The sequence below is a fragment of the Bubalus bubalis genome, chromosome 2, assembly GCF_019923935.1.
Source record: "Bubalus bubalis isolate 160015118507 breed Murrah chromosome 2, NDDB_SH_1, whole genome shotgun sequence".
Lineage (NCBI taxonomy): Eukaryota > Metazoa > Chordata > Mammalia > Artiodactyla > Bovidae > Bubalus > Bubalus bubalis.
In genome coordinates, this window is record NC_059158.1 from 153,636,353 (window position 1) to 153,659,890 (window position 23,538).

Here is a 23,538-nt window from a genome sequence, read left to right on the forward strand (position 1 = left end):
AGGCAAGAATACTGGAATGGATTGCCATGTATATTATTTTTATAATTTCTTATTATGGGGAAAGTGAAAGTGAAGTCGCTCAGTCGCTCAGTCGTGTCCGACTCTTTGTGGCCCCATGAACTGTAGTCTACCACACTCCTCCGTCCATGGGATTTTCCAGGCAAGGGTACTGGAGTGGGGTGCCATTGCCTTCTCCAGAGGATCTTCCTGACCCAGGGATTGAATCCAGATCTCCCGCATTGTAGGCAGACGCTTTACCTTCTGAGCCACCAGGGAAGTCTATTATGGGGAAGAACACTTGTAACTTATCATTTCTATAAATTCATTTAATCTTACAAAAGGTGATGAAACAAGGTTTCCCTCTTGTTGATTTGTAAAACAAACCCACAAAAAGCAAGCAAACAAAACTCCAAAAACCAAAACACCTGGGCAGTAGAATTTGACTTATGTTTTTTCATTCTTCAAACAGTAATTAACATTAAGTCCATTAAATCTGGGGTCAGCAAACTAAGACCCTGGGGCCAAATCTAACCTGCCTCCTATTTTGGTAAATAAAATTTTACTGAAACACAGCCATGACCTATCTTTTAGGTATTATCTGTTTGTCTGTGGTTGCTTTCACACTACTGCATATAACAGCAAAGTTAGTCACAACAGACCATGTGACCTTGGAAGCTTTTCTTTTCCCCCCAAATTCTAAATGTTTATTTTATGGCCATTTACACACACAAAAATTATACATTTATCTATATAGACATATGTATATATGCATGTGTGTGTAAAAAAATATATATATATATATAATCTTCTATGAACCACGAAAAGTCTATACTGTGGGTTTAGTCAGTACTATTTTTATGGCCATTTAGAAGTGCTCTGTGAACAATGATTATTTCCCTGGGGGAAAAATTAAAGTGTTACAATGGAGAAAATATGGTAGTGCATTTTATTTACCCTGATTGAGCATATGTCAACTGTCTCCTTTCCTCCTCTGGATTGTTCTGCTGGCTGTTAACAAGGTCAGAGCTCACTCACCCAAAATGTACATCCTTGCCTCTACCTTCTCCTCTTATTACCTCAACTCACCCCAACTCTTTTTCCCTTTACAGGCAAAATGTTTTTTGTAAAACTGGGACTTTATTTTCTTTCTTTACTCTTTTACATCCTTGTTTCTCTCCAGTTTAGCTTCTGTTTCTACCATTGCACTGAAGTTTGGGTGATAATAAAAATGCCATCAAAGGTAATAGTGAAATTATTAATAATATTTAAACTCCAATACTTTGGCTACCTGATGCGAAGAACTGACTCATTGGGCAAGACCCTGATGCTAGGAAAGATTGAAGGCAGGAGGATAAAGGGACGACAGAGGATGAGACGGTTGGATGGGTATCACCAACTCGATGGACATGAGTTTGAGCAAGGTATGGGAGTTGGTTTTGGACAGGAAGTCCTGGCGTGCTACAGTCCATGGGGTTGCAAAGAGTCAGACATGACTGAGCTACTGAACTGAACTGATTTTAAATTTCTCTTAAATTGTAAAATATTGCTGCTTTTAGTCAATAAAATTTGGTGTAATATGTAATCACTCAAATGTGGGTAGTGCAGTTACAACTTTTACCACATATTAATTTATTTACATAACATTTAATTTAAAGGACTGCATGTCACTTTTTTTCTTATTGAAATAATTTTAGTGATTTTTTTCTGCATTAAATAAAGCCAGTGGCTGAAAGCCAATTTAAAAAAATTAATTTATTTTCATTGGAGGCTAATTACTTTACAATATTGTAGTGGTTTTTGCCATACATTGACATAAATCAGCCATGGGTGTACATATGTACCCCATCCTGAACCTCCTTCCCACCTCCCTCCCCATCCCATCCCTCAGCCAATTTTGTGGTCAGAAAATCTTTATGGTCCAATACTTCAGTCAGTCCTTATGTCTTTTCTTCTGAGATAAGTATAAACCACAGTCCAAATATGGATAGAAAAGTGATTTTATGATTAAATGATATGTGTTGTTTTGTAAGTTTTGGCAAATAGTGAACTGTAGTCCGCCAGCCTTCTCTGTCCATGGAGTTCTTCAGGCAAGAATACTGGAGTGAGTAGCCATTCCTTCTCCAGGGAATCTTCCAGACCCGGCGATTAAATCCAGGTCTCCTCTGTTGAAGGCAGATTCTTTACCATTTGAGCCACCAAGGAAGCCCAAATATCATTTGATCTTGATTCAGTTGTCTTGAACTTTTGTATATCCAGCAGGGTTCTCTTGCTCTTTTTTGGTATCAGATAAGATATATAACACATAACACAAAACATATGACTACTAATGCGTAATATATTCGGAGAAGGCAATGGCAAGCCAGTCCAGTACTCTTGCCTAGAAAATCCCATGGACCGAGGAGTCTGGTAGGCTGCAGTCCATGGGGTAGCTACGAGTCGGACGCGACTGAGCGACTTCACTTTCACTTTTCACTTTCACACAATGGAGAAGGAAATGGCAACCCATTCCAGTGTTCTTGCCTGGAGAATCCCAGGGACAGCAGAGCCTGGGGGGCTGCTGTCTATGGGGTCGCACAATTGGACACGACTGAAGCGACTTAGCAGCAGCAGCAGCAGCAAGATATATAACACATAACACAAAACATATGACTACTAATGTGTAATATATTAATAAAGCTAAGATGTATAATAGGAAAATGCTGAAAAGTAAATATTTTAAACTTATATTTAGCTCATCTATAGCAAGGTTTGTAGGGAATTTTGGTTAATAACTGTATTACTTGAAATGTTTTTTCTATGCTCTGTTTTTTTCTTTAACTATTAATTGCCACATATAACGATTAAAACAAATTGTTAACTGATTTATAAATGATTTTCTGATGCACCTTCGTATTTCACTGAGAAAATAGAAGTTCCACAGGTCTTGTTTCCTTTCTACCATCCCACTACCTCTGAGCTTAGCATTCTCCATCTCTTCTTGCATGGCTGAGCCATAGACACTGTCATCTGAGGCCAGTTCTCCTCTACTGGATGCTCTCGCCTACTCACTACATGACTCCTGCAGTCTCCCCTGTCTCCCCTGCACTGTAAAAGATTTCCCTCTCTGCTGAATCACTGCCATGAGCATAAGATGTACAATAACATGTCATATATTAAAAACATAGGAGAAGACAGAGCACTCTGGACTCTACTTTCTCTTCAGGGTCATATGATTTCCTAGGCTCTGCTTTTATGGTCTGTCTCCTTGAAAGAGTTTGTTGCCACTTCCTCATTTCCTGCTTTCTCATTCCTACTCTAGTTCCACTTTCATCTCCATGACTCTGTGTATTTGTGTGCGTGTGTGGGTCTTAGTCACTCAATTGTGTCCAACTCTTTGAGATTCTGTGGACTGTAGCTCTCCTGACCCCTCTGTCCATAAAATTCTCCAGGAAAGAATACTGGAGTGGGTTGCTAGTCTCTTCTCCAGGGGATCTTCCCAACCCAGGAATGGAACCAAGGTTTCCCACATTGCAAGCAGATTCTTTATCATCTGAGCCACCAGGAAAGCCCCTCCATGAGTCTACTGAAACTTTTTTTCAGTGACTTTATATTGGCAAATTCAGTGGTTGATCCTTAGTATTCTTCCTATTCTTTCTCCTTATATCATTTGTCACTGTTATGTATTACTTAATTCCTGCAGCACTTTCTTCATTTGGTCCCTCAGCCACAGTACTCTCCTGTTTTTTACCGCTTCACTGATCCCTCTCTTTCTTAGTCTCTGTTTGGTAGTATTTCCTCTCTTCCCAATCTCAAAACAGTCCTAGAACTTTCTTACTTTTCACTTTATGTTTGCTTCCTGACTGGCCTTTATCCAATCTTGTGACTTTAAAGTGTATCTACTTACTGATCTATCCCAGATTTAAATTTCATGTCCTGACTTTCCCTTTAACTTTTGATGTGTACTTACAATGTTTATTTTCACTTAATTGCCTTGCAGACATAGTGCATTGAACATGGATAGAAACGGTTCCTTGATTTCTCTAAACACCAAGTTCCTACTGCATTTGTTCCCATTTGACTAAATGTCTGTCCGTGGCTCAGCCAAAAACCTTGGAGTCATCCTCAATTTTCTTTTTTAACTAAAACATGATATCTAATCTGTAAGCAAATTCTGTTGGCTTCATCTTCACAGCATGTCCAGAAGGGACCCATTTCTCACAATCTACTGCTACCAAATTTTGTCTAATCTACGTCTCTCTCCTGAACTCTTACAGCAGACTCTCTGCTTCTACTTTTTATTCTCTAGAGCCAGTTTCTTCAGAGAGATGGTAGATTAATCCTTATTAAACATAAATGTGTTCAGCGTATTAAACATAAATGTCTCTCAAAGCCTTCCAGTGACTTTGGTCTAGTTCAGAGTAAAATCGCATTCCTGTTTCTGGCTCCCTGCTGTCTTTCCTGACTTATTTCTCACTACTCTCTTTCCTGCTCACTTGGCTCCATTTCCAGATACTCCAGATGTACTGACTTTTTGCTTTACACCTCCTTATCTCAGGGCCTTTACACTTATTTTTCTGTCAGCCAAGAGTGCTTCTCTCCCACATATTCACATGGCTTAGTCTCTCTTTTCCTTCAGGTCCCTGATCAAATAGTCTGTTATACTTTCTCTGGCCGCCTTAGATAAAATAGCACATCACTCTCTACTTTAGTGTCTGTTTTTCTCATCTCGCTTTAATTCATAGACTGTGTCACCATCCATACTAGAATGGAAACGCCATTAGATAGGCAGAGGCTGAGACATTTTTGTTAATTTCACTAGTGCCTGGAGCATAGAAGCTGTTAAGTTACATTTTATGCACCATGATGATATTAATACTTAGCATTTCATTTTAAAAATATATTATGAATTTGACATTTTAGTTTAAAAAGTAATATTGCAACTTATTACTAAACATTCTCTTATACTTAACTTTTTGAAATGTACATAAGTAAAACCAATTTAGTAGAAAAAACAATATGAAGTCTTTTGTGTGATTTTATCCTAGGTATGAGTTAATACAGAAGGGAATAACTGAACTTAGAGACGGTGGGATTGTTCCAGATGTCTACAGTCAGAACATGCTTTTAGAAAATGAGAACAAAATTTTGAAGAAAGATTTGAAGCAGTATAAACAAGCAGCTGAGTACGTTATTTTTTAATAACTTTTTTTTATTTTTCTATTTTGGACTAAATGAAAATAAGGCTTGAATTTGCTACTATATAAATGGTGGTTTATGCACCAGAGCTTTAGTTCTGAAGAACTGAATTATATGTCAGTGCAAGTTGGAAAGAATGTGAAAGGCTTCACCAGCACCTTAATTGAACAGATGAGCAGAACACTCACAACTGTAATTCACCATCAAGAGTGGGATGAAGGGGGTTGTGCAGGAGGTTGTTAATGTGCTATGTAACATTTGCTACCTGTGGGAACCCAGGTCTCCTGTATTGCAGGAGGATTCTTTACCAGCTGAGCCACAAGGGAAGCCCAAGAATACTGGAGTGAGTAGCCTATCCCTTCTCAGTGGATCTTCCCAACCTGGGAATTGAACTGGGGTCTTCTGCATTGCAGGTGGATTCTTTACCAACTGAACTATCAGGGGAACCCAGTTCTTTTCACTTTGACTTTCATTTGCTTCCTTATGTATTTTGAAAGTCACATGATTTGTGGAAATCTTCTCCCATGAAAATAAAATGATTTCTGAAATAATAATAAAATTATAGAAAAACTAGAGGAAGAAAGAACCCCATGGACTGTAGCCTGCCAGGCTCCTCTGTCCATGGAATTTTCCAGGTAAGAATACTGGAGCAGGTTACCATTTCCTTCTCCAGGGGATCCTCCCAACCCGGGGACTGAACCCACGTCTCTTACGTCTCCTGCATTGGTAGCCAAATTCTTTACCACTAGTTCTATTTGGAAGCCCCAGTGTGCTCTTAGTAGAGGAATTTCAGTGTTTGAAAATTCCCCAAAGAAAACTGTTATTTTGTAATTTTGTAGCATGAATTTATGTACAGTGGAGAAACTTAACAGAAAGCAAATCTCTCTGAAGATTTCTCTCATTCTAAAATTAATGAAAGACAAGCAATTTTTTGGCAAACAGATTTAGATAAATGGGCAGTGTTATTCTGGCAAAGACAAATATGTGAATGTGTTGACTTGAGGTGAATCTACTCATCTAAGACAATGTTAGATGAAAAATCAATACTTAGATATGGAGTGTAGCCAGTTTATGCTTTGTTCATTAATTTTTATTAAACATTTAAAGAGAGGTTTCTCTGTTAAAAGAATCATATTAAAAAAGTCAGATAAATAGAACTACCATATAGGAATGTAGATTTTCTAACAACTTCGTAAAAAAAGCTTAAAGAAACAAGACTGTATTGCAAATGGAAGGAAACATTTAAAATAAGCTTCTATTTTTGAAAGGTGGCAGTAAATAAAAATAATGTGTATGATTGTTTATTCAGTCATTATATGCACTTGTAGAATTGTATTTTGCAAGTTATACAAATTTCATATTATCTCTGTGTGTGTGTTAGACACTCAGTCGTGTCTGACTCTTGTGATCCCATGGACGGTAGCCTGCCAGGCTCCTCTGTCCATGGAATTCTCCAGCCAGGGGTACAGGAGTGGGTTGCCATTTCATCCTCCATCATATTATCTATGCATATACTATTTGGGGTTTTGGATAGAAGGATATGATGATCCACAGAATGATGCTACTAGAACCATCCTCTCTATTCTCAGTTCCATTTCTCAGAAGTGGTTTGCACTCTTGGCTCTGACACGCACTATGATTCTGTATAGATGCCTAATGGATGCATTGGGAATTTGACACAGCAGATTTCTCAGAGTGCTGCCTGGCATACTGTTTCAGATCTTGATCTCCTTTGAATTATTGCTTGAGTTTGCTAATTTCTTTTGAATATATAGAGCCTTTTTTCTGCAGTGAGATTTGTCCCAGTAATACAAAATAATCATTTTTATTACTTGTTGCTTATTGACTATTATATTTAATAACTATAATCAAAATGATACAAACTATTACCTGTGTAAATTATTAACTTAATGTTAAAAAGCATGATTCATACAGATATCACTCAAATGAAATCTATCTCTTATTCATGTTTACTAAAATACCAGGTTCAGTTCAGTTCAGTCATTCAGTCATGTCTGACTCTTTGTGACCACATGAATCGCAACATGCCAGGCCTCCTTGTCCATCACCAACTCCCAGAGTCCACCCAAACTCATGTCCATTGAGTTGGTGATGCCATCCAACCATCTCATCCTCTCTTGTCCCCTTCTCCTCCTGTCCTCAATCTTTCCCAGCATCAGGGTCTTTTCAAATGAGTCAGCTCTTCACATGAGGTGGCCAAAGTATTGGAGTTTCAGCTTCAACATCAGTCCTTCCAATGAACACCCAGGACTGATATCCTTTAGGATGGACTAGTTGGATCTCCTTGCAGTCCAAGGGACTCTCAAGAGTCTTCTCCAACGCCACAGTTCAAAAGCATCAATTCTTCAGTACTCAGGTTTCTTTATAGTCCAACTCTTACACCCATACATGACCACTGGAAAAATCATAGCCTTGACTAGATGGACCTTTGTTGACAAAGTAATGTCTCTGCTTTTTAATATGCTGTCTAGGTTAGTATCAGGTTAGTAAATGTTTTTGACATTTACATGTATTTAGAAAATGAAAGATATAAGCATCTGAATGCAGAGTTCCAAAGAATAGCAAGAAGAGATAAGAAAGCCTTCTTCAGCGATCAGTGCAAAGAAATAGAGGAAAACAACAGAATGGGAAAGACTAGAGATCGCTTCAAGAAAATTAGAGATACCAAGGGAACATTTCATGCAAAGATGGGCTTGATAAAAGACAGAAATGGTATGGAACTAAAAGAAGCAGAAGAAATCAAAAAGAGGTGGCAAGAATACACAAAAGAACTGTACAAAAAAGATCTTCATGACCCAGATAATCACGATGGTGTGATCACTGACCTAGAGCCAGACATCCTGGAGTGTGAAGTCAAGTAGGCCTTAGGAAGCATCACTATGAACAAAGCTAGTGGAGGTGATGGAATTCCAGTTAAGCTATTTCAAATCCTGAAAGATGATGCTGTGAAAGTGCTGCACTCAATATGCCAGCAAATTTGGAACACTCAGCAGTGGGCACAGGACTGGAAAAGGTCAGTTTTCATTCCAATCCCAAAGAAAGGCAATGCCAAAGAATGCTCAAACTACCAAACAATTGCACTCATCTCACACGCTAGTAAAGTAATGCTCAAAATTCTCCAAGCCAAGCTTTAGCAATATGTGAACCGTGAACTTCCTGATGTTCAAGCTGGTGTTAGAAAAGGCAGAGGAACCAGAGACCAAATTGCCAACATCCGCTGGATCATGGAAAAAGCAAGAGAGTTCCAGAAAAACATCTATTTCTGCTTAATTGACTATGCCAAAGCCTTTGACTGTGTGGATCACAAGAAACTGCGGGAAATTCTGGAAGAGATGGGAATACCAGACCACCTGACCTGCCTCTTGAGAAATTTGTATGCAGGTCAGGAAGCAACAGTTAGAACTGGACATGGAACAACAGACTGGTTCCAAATAGGAAAAGGAGTATGTCAAGGCTGTATATTGTCACCCTGCTTATTTAACTTATATGCAGAGTACATCATTAGAAACGTTGGACTGGAAGAAACACAAGCTGGAATCAACTACAAAGCCACCGTTATCAAGACAGTATGGTACTGGCACAAAGACAGAAATATAGATCAATGGAACAAAATAGAAAGCCCAGAGGTAAATCCATGCACCTATGGACACCTTATCTTTGACAAAGGAGGCAAGAATATACAATGGATTATAGACAATCTCTTTAACAAGTGGTGCTGGGAAATCTGGTCAACCACTTGTAAAAGAATGAAACTAGAACACTTTCTAACACCATACACAAAAATAAACTCCAAATGGATTAAAGATCTAAACGTAAGACCAGAAACTATAAAACTCCTAGAGGAGAACATAGGCAAAACACTCTCTGACATACATCACAGCAGGATCCTCTATGACCCACCTCCCAGAATATTGGAAATAAAAGCAAAAATAAACAAATGGGACCTAATTAACCTTAAAAGCTTCTGCACATCAAAGGAAACTATTAGCAAGGTGAAAAGACAGCCTTCAGAATGGGAGAAGATAATAGCAAATGAAGCAACTGACAAACAACTAATCTCGAGAATATACAAGCAACTCCTACAGCTCCACTCCAGAAAAATAAATGACCCAATCAAAAAATGCGCCAAAGAACTCAATAGACATTTCTCCAAAGAAGACATACAGATGGCTAACAAACACATGAAAAGATGCTCAACATCACTCATTATCAGAGAAATGCAAATCAAAACCACTATGAGGTACCATTTCACACCAGTCAGAATGGCTGCAATCCAAAAGTCTACAAGTAATAAATGCTGGAGAGGGTGTGGAGAAAAGGGAACCCTCTTACACTGTTGGTGGGAATGCAAACTAGTACAGCCACTATGGAGAACAGTGTGGAGATTCCTTAAAAAACTGGAAATAGAACTGCCTTATGATCCAGCAATCCCACTGCTGGGCATACACACCGAGGAAACCAGAAGGGAAAGAGACACGTGTACCCCAATGTTCATCGCAGCACTGTTTATAATACCCAGGACATGGAAGCAACCTAGATGTCCATCAGCAGATGAATGGATAAGAAAGCTGTGGTACATATACACGATGGAGTATTACTCAGCCATTAAAAAGAATACATTTGAATCAGTTCTAATGAGGTGGATGAAACTGGAACCTATTATACAGAGTGAAGTAAGCCAGAAAGAAAAACACCAATACAGTATACTAACGCATATATATGGAATTTAGAAAGATGGTAACAATAACCCTGTGTACGAGACAGCAAAAGAGACACTGATGTATAGAACAGTCTTATGGACTCTGTGGGAGAGGGAGAGGGTGGGAAGATTTGGGAGAATGGCATTGAAACATGTAAAATATCATGTATGAAACGAGTTGCCAGTCCAGGTTTGATGCATGATACTGGATGCTTGGGGCTGGTGCACTGGGACGACCCAGAGGGATGGTATGGGGAGGGAGGAGGGAGGAGGGTTCAGGATGGGGAACACATGTATACTTGTGGCAGATTCATTTTGATATTTGGCAAAACTAATACAATTATGTAAAGTTTAAAAATAAAATGAAATTAAAAAAAAAGATTGCTGGGAAAAAAATCAATAACCTCAGATATGCAGATGACACCACCCTTATGGCAGAAAGTGAAGAGGAACTAAAAAGCCTCTTGATGAAAGTGAAAGTGGAGAGTGAAAAAGTTGGCTTAAAGCTCAACATTCAGAAACCTAAGATCATGGCATTCGGTCCCATCACTTCATGGGAAATAGATGGGAAAACAGTGGAAACAGTGTCAGACTTTATTTTTTTGGGCTCCAAAATCACTGCAGATGGTGACTTCAGCCATGAAATTAAAAGACGCTTACTCCTTGGAAGGAAAGTTATGTCCAACCTAGATAGCATATTCAAAAGCAGAGATATTACTTTACCAACAAAGGTCCGTCTAGTCAAGGCTATGGTTTTTCCTGTGGTCAAGTATGGATGTGAGAGTTGGACTGTGAAGAAGGCTGAGCTTTGATAATTGATGCTTTTGAACTGTGGTGTTGGAGAAGACTCTTGAGAGTCCCTTGGACTGCAAGGAGATCCAACCAGTCCATTCTGAAGGAGTCAGTCCTGGGATTTCTTTGGAAGGAATGATGCTAAAGCTGAAACTCCAGTACTTTGGCCACCTCATGTGAAGAGTTGATTCATTGGAAAAGACTCTGATGCTGGGAGGGATTGGGGGCGGGAGGAGAAGGGGACGACAGAGGATGAGATGGCTGGATGGCATCACTGACTCGATGGACTTGAGTCTGAGTGAACTCCGGGAGTTGGTGATGGACAGGGAGGCCTGGTGTGCTGCGATTCATGGGGTCGCAAAGACTTGGACACGACCGAGCAACTGAACTGAACTGAATTGAATTAAAGTATAGTTTTAGTTTCAGTGGTCTTGTGGTATCTCAAATCTATCTTACTCAATAGAATTAAACTTACACAAATTAAAAAAGGAAAATATTTATTTAGTTTAATCTACCTGACATGGAAAGTCTGAAGGAAAGCTGCTTGTCCCTTTATAAATGCTTAACATTTATATCATGGAATGACTATTAAGCACACTGCTTCACAGCCCTTTTGATGACACGTTTTTCCTGTTTTGTTGGATGCTTTCTCAGAAAATGGAGACTGACATTTTGTACAAAATTCCCTAAACTACCTCTGTTATGCTACAAGTTTGTCCCAAATTGTAAGTCTCATCACACAGGTTTTTTTTTTTTTTTCTTTTTTAGGGATAGAGGGTATTTACTGGAAAGCACTGGAGTAGCCACAGATTTGAGGAAAGTTTCTCCCCATACATCTTTCTTCCCATAGATATATTTGTATAGGAAGGCCCCAAGAGGGAGGCTTCCTTGCATTTCACACAAGGCCCCACACTTTTTCCTCTGGTCCTGGCCTTGGCTGGGCGTTCATCTTCACAGTCTTCTCCTCTAGCTCCAACTTCAACAGTCTCAGCCTGAGACCTTCTTGGCTTGGATCACAGAGACATCTTGGATCAGACCCTCATCCTTGGGTCTCAGTTTTCTCATATCTTAAATGGATAGGTAAGACTAAATGTCTGTAGATTCACAAGGTCATTGCGTTCTATGGGAGACATGTCTTTTCATTCTGTATCCCTTAATGGTCTGTTGGAGATGGACCTTGTAGCACATGACATATAACACACAGCAGGTCTCCTTACATGTGTGAGAACATGTCTGTCTCTTCCCCAACATCCATTACAGCCCTGATCCACTGAGAACTGAATTCCATGGCATTTCTCAGGATCCTTGAGTCCTGGGCCAAGCCCTGGATTGGGAAAGACTTTTTTATGATGCAGACGAGGTTGGGGAGATTTTTCTCCAAAGGCGTATCACACAGGTTTTTCAGTTTGTCTTGTGAGGATATTTTCCCAGTAACAATTAAGTGCTAAACATGGGCTTCTCTTTAAAGAGTTTACATTAAAGTTTACTTTTTTAAGATTAAGCCTATTTCTTCAAACAAGATGAATATAGTGTCAAATGCTAATAATAATAATTAATATTTAATATATAAAAAGAATCAGGTTACAGATGTGTTTTATATTATCTTGATTAAACTGGTAGCATTTAGTAATGTATCTGGAAAATCAGCAAAATCATATAAGCTTAATATTTGTCTAGGGGAAATTTGCCATGGAAGGAGTATTGTACTAAAAGTTCAAATACCTGGCTTCTAATATTCTGCTACTTATTAACTCAGTTTCCTTATTGTTATACTGGGAATAATTATGCATAATATTATTAACTCCTAGGGAGTAATGTGATAATTAAACAAGACAGTCTGCATTAAAGAGCTGTGTAAATCACAAAGTGCTTTGAAAATGTCAGCTATTATTATCAATATCTCTAAAGGCTGTCATCTCTAGATTTAAAAAAATTATCACATCATTATTATTTTTGAAATCGGCAGTGATGAAGCATGAGGAAGAAATGAAAAGGGAAAATATTTCACTGTAAAATAATTGAGTTGCTATAATTAAAAAAAGAAATTGTCTTTTTCTCTGTTCTAAGCAATGGCAGTTTTAGAACAGAGGCTTTTCCTTATTTTCTGCAAATGTAGATTATCTTTTAAGATGTAAAATTTGGTGTATGGTATATCTGTATATATAGTAGTGCATGTTAACCAGACTTATTGTGATTATTTTGCAATATATGTAAACATCCAGTCAGTATATTATACGGCTGAAGCTGATACAATATTATGTGTCAATTATATATTGATATGAAAAAGTTTGGGACAAAACTGCTTGGAAAATTACTTTATAGGTGTTTTTAAGTGAAAAATAACATTATTAAAAAGGTTCATAGTTACATTGAATATATTAATATTGCATACTAAATACTGGAGAGGAATCATATGAGTAGTAGTTTGACATTCTTTGTTGGAATATTAGAACCTAATTGTACTTTTATATTGAAATGTGGCCCAATTGTTATTTTTTGGTAATTTTATTTATTTATTTATCTTTTGCTGTGCTGGGTCTTTACTGTTGCATGGGCTTTTCTTTAGTTGTGACGAGTGGGGGGCTACTCTCTAGTTGTGGTGTGTGGCCTTCTCATTGTAGCGGCTTATCTTCTTGTGGAGCAGGGTCTCTCGGGCACATGGGCTTCAGTAGTTGTGGTACATGGGCTCAGTAGCTGCAGCTCCCAGGCTCTAGAGCACAGGCTCAGTACTTGTGGCACATGGGCTTAGTTGCTCTGTGGCATGTGGGATCTTCCTGGATCAGAGATCAAACCTATGTGTGTCCCACATAGCAGGTGGATTCTCCACCACTGAGCCACCAGGGGAGCCCCAACAAATTATTTTAAGTTCAGAGGTCTAGAATTGAAGTGACCTCTCTCATATTTGCAGAAAAATGTTAGTTGCATGAACACTAAAAACATCACTTAGAGATATCTTTCACAGTTAAGACATTATTTCATAAACCTTGAGGAGAAGGCAGTGGCACCCCACTCCAGTACTCTTGCCTGGAAAATCCCATGGATGGAGGAGCCTGGTAGGCTGCAGTCCATGGGGTCACTAAGAGTCGGACATGACTGAGAGACTTCACTTTCACTTTTCACTTTCCTGCCTTGGAGAAGGAAATGGCAACCCACTCCAGTGTTCTTGCCTGGAGAATCCCAGGGATGGGGGAGCCTGGTGGACTGCTGTCTATGGGGTTGCACAGAGCCGGACACGACTGGAGCAACTTAGCAGCAGCAGCACATAAACCTTGTTTTATTTGGTAACTGACCTGCCACAATAGTCACCTCAATCTGAGGTGAATAAAAAATTACGGATTTTATTGATTCGAAACCTTGATTTTCTTTTGTATCTTGACTAGCATTTTGTGTCTCTTGCTAATAATGTACAATGTAGACGAATGGTCCCCAACCTTCTAGGCACCAGGGAGTGGTTTCGTGGAAGACAAGTTTTCAGTGTACCTGTCGGGGTGGGAGGGATGGTTTAGGGATGATTCAAGCTCATTACATTTTTTGTGCACATTATTTCTGTTTTTATTGCATTAACTCCACCTCAGATCATCAGGCATTAGATCCCAGAGGTTGGAGACCCCCTGATGTAGATATTGCAACTATTCTTAATTGGATGTCTTACTACTAAAAGCAACATTGTACTTATACTTAATATTCTGCAGTTTGGCTTTCACCCTGACTATTCTAGTCAAGTGGGCACCCTATTTTTCATTCTTCTCCTCTCTCCCATGCTGTGAGAATGTGCTTTTCTGCCTCCTCCTTCTGCCTTACAGACAAGCTTACCTTCATGCTGTTTACGCTCTCTAAGGTATGCTGTCCAATGAGATGGCTACTAACTGCACGTGGATGTTGGCAGAACATGTTGAATCAGGTGACAGTAGGTGCTATGCAGAAAAAGAACACAGGTAAAGGAGACAAATAAATGACACACTGCTTTATACAGGATAGTGAGAGAAGTCCTCTCAGTTATCTGGAAAAACTGAAGGAGAAGGCCATGTGTCAACTTGGGAAAAGGGAATTCCAGGCAGAAGGAAAAGGAAATAGTAAGAAACTATGTTGTAGACAGCTTAGCTTGTTGGAGGATGAGTAAGGTGACCATAGTGACTAGATTCATTGGGTAAGTGGTAGAGGCCTTTGTTAGAATTTTCTTTTTTTTCCTCTAAGTGGGATGTGAGGCTAATGGATAGTTTTGAGAAGAATCATAATGTAAAGTGGCTCCTGTATGGAAAGTAGACTGGATGGAGGGACATAATCAAACTAGGGAGAGTATTATATCCTGCATAATCTTATAGGCTGACTTATCTCATTACTACATAATAATAAGTCAGACCAGCTCCTTATGGAACAATTAGGTCCTTGAAAGGAACACATATGTTGTTATCAAATTCTTCATTACTTACTAACCCCAGTCAAACTTTTACTCAGGATGGATAATAATATCAGGTCAGGTATTAAGGATAGAGTAGCACAAGTGCATACTGTCTGCCACCTATTAGCTATAAAAACATAATTATCTCTCAGTTTTCACATATGTGAGTGGGGTGACATTATCCTTGAGGGCATCATTTTAAAGTGTTTAACCCAATATCTGTCACATGATAAGTGCTCAGTAAAGTGGCTCAGCTGTAAAATATCCGCCTGCAAAGCAAGAGACCTGAGTTCGATCTCTGGGTTGGGAAGATCCCCTAGGGAAAGGCTACCCATTCCAGTATTCCCGTTCCATACCTGGAGAATTCCATGGACTCTATAGTCCATGGGGTTGCAAAGAGTCAGACATGACTGAGCCACTTTCACTTTCAGAAGGATTAAATCAATATTCTATATTAAGACATCCTTTTTTTCCCTCCTTTCAGAACACTCACTACAGTTTATGGATATATATATATATATATATATATATATATATATATCCATATATATATATATGCATATGTTTTATTTCCTATTTCACTTTGTTTATACATCTGAGAGATAAAGATTGTGCTTGTCTTATTCATCACAGTGTAATGAGCATTGTATCTAGTACACAGTATTATTAAGTGGGCAGAATAGCATTATCATCTTCATCAACTTTATTATTAGCAGCATCAGTAACACTGAAGAAAGACCCAAGAGTGGTATCCTTTCCAGAAGTCAGGTATAAGGCAATTTATTTATTTGTTTACATACATTAAGTTTTTAATTCTAAACAAATATCAATCGTATAGAAAGTAAACAAAATAGAATAATGGACCTCATGAGCCAGACAGTTTCAACACTTATCAACTTTCTGCCATTATTTCATTTGTTTCCACCCACACTCTACCGCACATTCCATTTATTATTTTTATCATTTTTTGAGTTATAATTTATATAAATTGAAATGTGCATATCTTAGCTACATGATTTTGACAAACAAATGGAGTCTTATAACCTCCCAACTCATAATATAGAGCACTGCTGTCTATCCAGGGATTTCTTTTGTGTCTCTTCTTTGTCATTCCCTGCCCTGGCAATTAATGTTCTGATTTTATTTTCCACTTTGGATTAGTTTTGCCAGTTGGAGAACTTCATAAATGGAATCACAGAATGTTCATTTCTTTGTGTTTGGCTGCTTCTGCTCATCTAAAGTCTGTAAAATTTATCTGCGATATTTTCATTTATGAGTAATTTGTTCCCTTTTATTGCTAGTTCAGTTCAGTTGCTCAGTTGTGTGCAACTGTTTGCGACCCCATGGACTGCAGCACGACAGGCTTCCCTGTCCTCCACTGTCTCCCAGAGTTTGCTCAAATTCATGTCCGTTGAGTCGGTGATGATATCTGAATTATTTATTGCTAAGTAGGGTCCTATTGTATAGTGTATACCAGAATTTATTTATTATCCTTTTTCTATTGAGTTGTTTCCAGCTATAGTTATCGTGAATGATACTGCTATGAACATTTGTGTACAAGTCTTTTTGTGAAAGTGTGTTTTCTTTCTTTTTGGTAAAAACTTGTTCAGTCGCTAAGTCATGTTTCTTTGTGATCCCATGGACTGCAGCATGCCAGGCTTCTCTGTCCTCCACTGTGTCCCAGAGTTTGCTCAAATTCATGTCCATTGAGTTGGTGATGATATCTAACCATCTCATCCTCTGCTGCCCCTTTCTCCTTTTTGCTTCCAATATTTCCCAGCATCAGAGTCTTTTCCAATGAGTTGACTCTTCGTATCAGGTGGCCAAAGTATTGGAGCTTCAGCATCAGTTCTTTTTTTTTTTAATTTTATTTTATTTTTAAAATTTACATAATTGTATTAGTTTTGCCAAATATCAAAATGAATCCGCCACAGGTATACATGTGTTCCCCATCCTGAACCCTCCTCCCTCCTCCCTCCCCCTACCATCCCTCTGGGTCGTCCCAGTGCACCAGCCCCAAGCATCCAGTATCGTGCATCGAACCTGGACTGGCAACTCATTTCATACATGATATTTTACATGTTTCAATGCCATTCTCCCAAATCTTCCCACCCTCTCCCTCTCCCACAGAGTCCATAAGACTGTTCTATACATCAGTGTCTCTTTTGCTGTCTCGTACACAGGGTTATTGTTACCATCTTTCTAAATTCCATATATATGCGTTAGTATACTGTATTGGTGTTTTTCTTTCTGGCTTACTTCACTCTGTATAATAGGTTCCAGTTTCATCCACCTCATTAGAACTGATTCAAATGTATTCTTTTTAATGGCTGAGTAATACTCCATCGTGTATATGTACCACAGCTTTCTTATCCATTCATCTGCTGATGGACATCTAGGTTGCTTCCATGTCCTGGCTATTATAAACAGTGCTGCGATGAACATTGGGGTACACGTGTCTCTTTCCCTTCTGGTTTCCTCGGTGTGTATGCCCAGCAGTGGGATTGCTGGGTCATAAGGCAGTTCTATTTCCAGTTTTTTAAGGAATCTCCACACTGTTCTCCATAGTGGCTGTACTAGTTTGCATTCCCACCAACAGTGGAAGAGGGTTCCCTTTTCTCCACACCCTCTCCAGCATTATTACTTGTAGACTTTTGGATCGCAGCCATTCTGACTGGTGTGAAATGGTACCTCATAGTGGTTTTGATTTGCATTTCTCTGATAATGAGTGATGTTGAGCATCTTTTCATGTGTTTGTTAGCCATCTGTATGTCTTCTTTGGAGAAATGTCTATTGAGTTCTTTGGCGCATTTTTTGATTGGGTCATTTATTTTTCTGGAGTGGAGCTGTAGGAGTTGCTTGTATATTCTCGAGATTAGTTGTTTGTCAGTTGCTTCATTTGCTATTATCTTCTCCCATTCTGAAGGCTGTCTTTTCACCTTGCTAATAGTTTCCTTTGATGTGCAGAAGCTTTTAAGGTTAATTAGGTCCCATTTGTTTATTTTTGCTTTTATTTCCAATATTCTGGGAGGTGGGTCATAGAGGATCCTGCTGTGATGTATGTCAGAGAGTGTTTTGCCTATGTTCTCCTCTAGGAGTTTTATAGTTTCTGGTCTTACGTTTAGATCTTTAATCCATTTGGAGTTTATTTTTGTGTATGGTGTTAGAAAGTGTTCTAGTTTCATTCTTTTACAAGTGGTTGACCAGATTTCCCAGCACCACTTGTTTAAGAGATTGTCTTTAATCCATTGTTTATTCTTGCCTCCTTTGTCAAAGATAAGGTGTCCATAGGTGCGTGGATTTACCTCTGGGCTTTCTATTTTGTTCCATTGATCTATATTTCTGTCTTTGTGCCAGTACCATACTGTCTTGATAACTGTGGCTTTGTAGTAGAGCCTGAAGTCAGGTAGGTTTATTCCTCCAGTTCCATTCTTCTTTCTCAAGATTGCTTTAGCTATTCGAGGTTTTTTGTATTTCCATACAAATTGTGAAATTATTTGTTCTAGCTCTGTGAAGAATGCTGTTGGTAGCTTGATAGGGATTGCATTGAATCTATAGATTGCTTTGGGTAGTATACTCATTTTCACTATATTGATTCTTCCAATCCATGAACATGGTATATTTCTCCATCTGTTAGTGTCCTCTTTGATTTCTTTCACCAGTGTTTTATAGTTTTCTATATATAGGTCTTTAGTTTCTTTAGGTAGATATATTCCTAAGTATTTTATTCTTTCCGTTGCAATGGTGAATGGAATTGTTTCCTTAATTTCTCTTTCTGTTTTCTCATTATTAGTGTATAGGAATGCAAGGGATTTCTGTGTGTTGATTTTATATCCTGCAACTTTACTATAGTCATTGATTAGTTCTAGTAATTTTCTGGTGGAGTCTTTAGGGTTTTCTATGTAGAGGATCATGTCATCTGCAAATAGTGAGAGCTTTATTTCTTCTTTTCCAATTTGGATTCCTTTTATTTCTTTTTCTGTTCTGATTGCTGTGGCCAAAACTTCCAAAACTATGTTGAATAGTAATGGTGAAAGCGGGCACCCTTGTCTTGTTCCTGACTTAAGAGGAAATGCTTTCAATTTTTCACCATTGAGGATAATGTTTGCTGTGGGTTTGTCATATATAGCTTTTATTATGTTGAGGTATGTTCCTTCTATTCCTGCTTGCTGGAGAGTTTTGATCATAAATGGATGTTGAATTTTGTCAAAGGCTTTCTCTGCATCTATTGAGATAATCATATGGTTTTTATTTTTCAATTTGTTAATGTGGTGTATTACATTGATTGATTTGCGGATATTGAAGAATCCTTGCATCCCTGGGATAAAGCCCACTTGGTCATGGTGTATGATCTTTTTAATGTGTTGTTGGATTCTGAGTGCTAGAATTTTGTTAAGAATTTTTGCATCTATGTTCATCAGTGATATTGGCCTGTAGTTTTCTTTTTTTGTGGCATCTTTGTCAGGTTTTAGTATTAGGGTGATGGTGCCCTCATAGAATGAGTTTGGAAGTTTACCATCCTCTGCAATTTTCTGGAAGAGTTTGAGCAGGATAGGTGTTAGCTCTTCTCTAAATTTTTGGTAGAATTCAGCTGTGAAGCCGTCTGGACCTGGGCTTTTGTTTGCTGGAAGATTTTTGATTACAGTTTCAATTTCTGTGCTTGTGATGGGTCTGTTAAGATTTTCTATTTCTTCCTGGTCCAATTTTGTAAAATTGTACTTTTCTAAGAATTTGTCCATCTTCCACGTTGTCCATTTTATTGGCATATAATTGTTGATAGTAGTCTCTTATGATCCTTTGTATTTCTGTGTTGTCTGTTGTGATCTCTCCATTTTCATTTCTAATTTTATTGATTTGATTTTTCTCCCTTTGTTTCTTGATGAGCCTGGCTAATGGTTTGTCAATTTTATTTATCCTTTCAAAAAACCAGCTTTTGGTTTTGTTGATTTTTGCTATGATTTCTTTTGTTTCTTTTGCATTTATTTCTGCTATAAATTTTAAGATTTCTTTCCTTCTACTAACCCTGGGGTTCTTCATTTCTTCCTTTTCTAGTTGCTTTAGGTGTAGAGTTAGGTTATTTATTTGACTTTTTTCTTGTTTCTTGAGGTGTGCCTGTATTGCTATGAACTTTCCCCTTAGGACTGCTTTTGCCGTGTCCCACAGGTTTTGGGTTGTTGTGTTTTCATTTTCATTCGTTTCTATGCAAATTTTGATTTCTTTTTTGATTTCTTCTGTGATTTGTTGGTTATTCAGCAGCGTGTTGTTCAGCCTCCATATGTTGGAATTTTTAATAGTTTTTCTCTTGTAATTGAGATCTAATCTTACTGCATTGTGGTCAGAAAAGATGCTTGGAATGATTTCTATTTTTTTGAATTTACCAAGGCTAGCTTTATGGCCCAGGATGTGATCTATCCTGGAGAAGGTTCCATGTGCGCTTGAGAAAAAGGTGAAATTCATTGTTTTGGGATGAAATGTCCTGTAGATATCAATTAGGTCTAAGTGGTCTATTGTATCATTTAAAGTTTGTGTTTCCTTGTTAATTTTCTGTTTAGTTAATCTATCCATAGGTGTGAGTGGGGTATTAAAGTCTCCCACTATTATTGTGTTATTGTTAATTTCTCCTTTCATACTTGTTAGCATTTGTCTTACATACTGCGGTGCTCCCGTGTTGGGTGCATATATATTTATAATTGTTATATCTTCTTCTTGGATTGATCCTTTGATCATTATGTAGTGACCATCTTTGTCTCTTTTCACAGTCTTTGTTTTAAAGTCTATTTTATCTGATATGAGTATTGCTACTCCTGCTTTCTTTTGCTCCCTATTTGCATGGAAAATCTTTTTCCAGCCCTTCACTTTCAGTCTGTATGTGTCCCCTGTTTTGAGGTGGGTCTCTTGTAGACAACATATGTAGGGGTCTTGTTTTTGTATCCATTCAGCCAGTCTTTGTCTTTTGGTTGGGGCATTCAACTCATTTACGTTTAAGGTAATTACTGATAAGTATGACCCTGTTGCCATTTACTTTATTGTTTTGGGTTCAAATTTATACACCGTTTTTGTGTTTCCTGTCTAGAGAATATCCTTTAGTATTTGTTGGAGAGCTGGTTTGGTGGTGCAGAATTCTCTCAGCTTTTGCTTGTCTGAAAAGCTTTTGATTTCTCCTTCATACTTGAATGAGACCCTTGCTGGGTACACTAATCTGGGCTGTAGGTTATTTTCTTTCATCATTTTAAGTATGTCTTGCCATTCCCTCCTGGCTTGAAGAGTTTCTATAGAAAGATCAGCTTTTATCCTTATGTGTATTCCCTTGTGTGTTTTTTGTTGTTTTTCTCTTGCTGCTTTTAATATTTGTTCTTTGTGTTTGATCTTTGTTAATTTGATTAATATGTGTCTTGGGGTGTTTCACCTTGGGTTTATCCTGTTTGGGACTCTCTGGGTTTCTTGGACTTGGGTGATTATTTCCTTCCCCATTTTAGGGAAGTTTTCAACTATTATCTCCTCAAGTATTTTCTCATGGTCTTTCTTTTTATCTTCTTCTTCTGGGACCCCTATGATTCGAATGTTGTAGTGTTTAGTATTGTCCTGGAGGTCTCTGAGACTGTCCTCATTTCTTTCAATTCATTTTTCTTTTATCCTCTCTGATTCATTTATTTCTACTATTCTATCTTCTAATTCACTAATCCTATCTTCTGCCTCTGTATTCTACTATTTGTTGCCTCCAGAGTGTTTTTAATTTCACTTATTGCATTATTCATTATATATTGACTCTTTTTTATTTCTTCTAAGTCCTTGTTAAACCTTTCTTGCATCTTCTCAATCCTTGCCTCCGGGCTATTTATCTGTGATTCCATTTTAATTTCAAGATTTTGGATCAATTTCACTATCATTATTCGGAATTCTTTATCAGGTAGATTCCCTATCTCTTCCTCTTTTGTTTGGTTTGGTGGGCATTTATCCTGTTCCTTTATCTGCTGGCTATTCCTCTGTCTCTTCATCTTGTTTAAATTGCTGAGTTTGGGGTGTCCTTTCTGTATTCTGGCAGTTTGTGGAGTTCTATTTATTGTGGCCTTTCCTCACTGTGTGTGGGTTTGTACAGGTGGCTTGTCACGGTTTCCTGGTTAGGGAAGCTTGTGTCAACGTTCTGGTGGATGGAGCTGTATTTCTTCTCTCTGGAGTGTAATGAAATGTCCAGTAATGAGTTATGAGATGTCTATGGTTTTGGGGTGACTTTGGGCAGCCTGTATCTTGAAGCTCAGGGCTGTGTTCCTTTGTTGCTGGAGAATTTGCTTGGAATGTCTTGCCCTGGAACTTGTTGGCCCTTGGGTGGTGCTTGGTTTCAGTGTCGGTATGGAGGCGTTTGATGAGCTCCTGTCAATTAATGTTCCTTGGAGTCAGGAGTTCCCTGGAGTCAGAGTTTGGACTTAAGCCTCCTACTTCCAGTTATCGGTCTTATTTTTACAGTAGTTTCAAAACTTCTCCTTCTATACAGCACCATTGATAAAACATCTGCGTTAAAGATGAAAAGTTTCTCTACTGTGAGGGTCACTCAGAGAGGTTCAAAGCATTACATGGAGAAGAGAAGTGGGAGGAGGGAGTTAGAGGTGACCCAAATGAGATGAGGTGGAATCAATAGTGGAGAGAGTGGGCTAGCCAGTAGTCACTTCCTTATGTGCACTCCACAACTGGACTGCTTAGAGATGTTCACGGAGTTATACAGAGAAGAGAAGAAGGAGGCAGGAGACAGAGGTGGCCAGAAGGATAAGAGGGGGAAATGAAATGGAGGGAGACAGATTACAGCCAGTAATCAGTTCCCTAAGTGTTCTCCACCGTCTGGAACACACAGAAATTCACAGAGTTGGGTAGAGTAGAGAGGGGTTAGGGAGGAGATACAGGTGACCTGGTGGAGAAAATGGAGAGTCCAAAGGGAGAGAGAGCAGTCAAGCCAGTAATCTCGTTCCCTAGTGAAAAATGGGTCCTGAAGATTGGGTTCTTAAAGGTACAAAATTGGTAACAAATACATAAAAGCAAAAATTAAAAATCTAGAGTAGAGTTAGGAATTTCAAAAATGTGATGTTAATGAAAAGAAGAAGGAAAAGAAAGAGAGAAAAAACGAGCAAAGAAAAACAAACAAGGTTGTGAAAATTATAAAGAAACTACAGGTACAAAATTGATAACTAATACCAAAAAGCAAAAATTAAAAATCTAGAGTAGAGTTTGGAATTTCAAAAATACAATGTTAAAAATAAAGAAGAAGAAAAATAAAGAGAGAAAACAAACAAACCAACAAAAACAATGTCGCAAAAATTATAAAGAAAATACAGGTACAAAATTGATATCAAATATCAAAAAGCATAAATTAAAAATCTTGAGTAGAGTTTGGAATTGCAGATATACGATGTTATATAAAAGAAGAAGAGAAAGAAACAGAGGGGAAAAAAAAGAAAAAAAGTCA

General features: G+C 38.2%; 1 protein-coding gene across 1 annotated transcript in view; it reads left to right on the top strand.

Annotated features, from left to right (window-relative positions):
- Nucleotides 1-23,538, top strand: part of SPAG16 (sperm associated antigen 16) — a 1,086,909-nt gene that overhangs the window by 32,455 nt on the left and 1,030,916 nt on the right. The window contains exon 5 of the mRNA XM_045162106.1: nucleotides 5,025-5,170. Within this exon, the coding sequence (XP_045018041.1) occupies nucleotides 5,025-5,170 (146 nt within the window). The remainder of the gene's footprint in view (nucleotides 1-5,024; nucleotides 5,171-23,538) is intronic.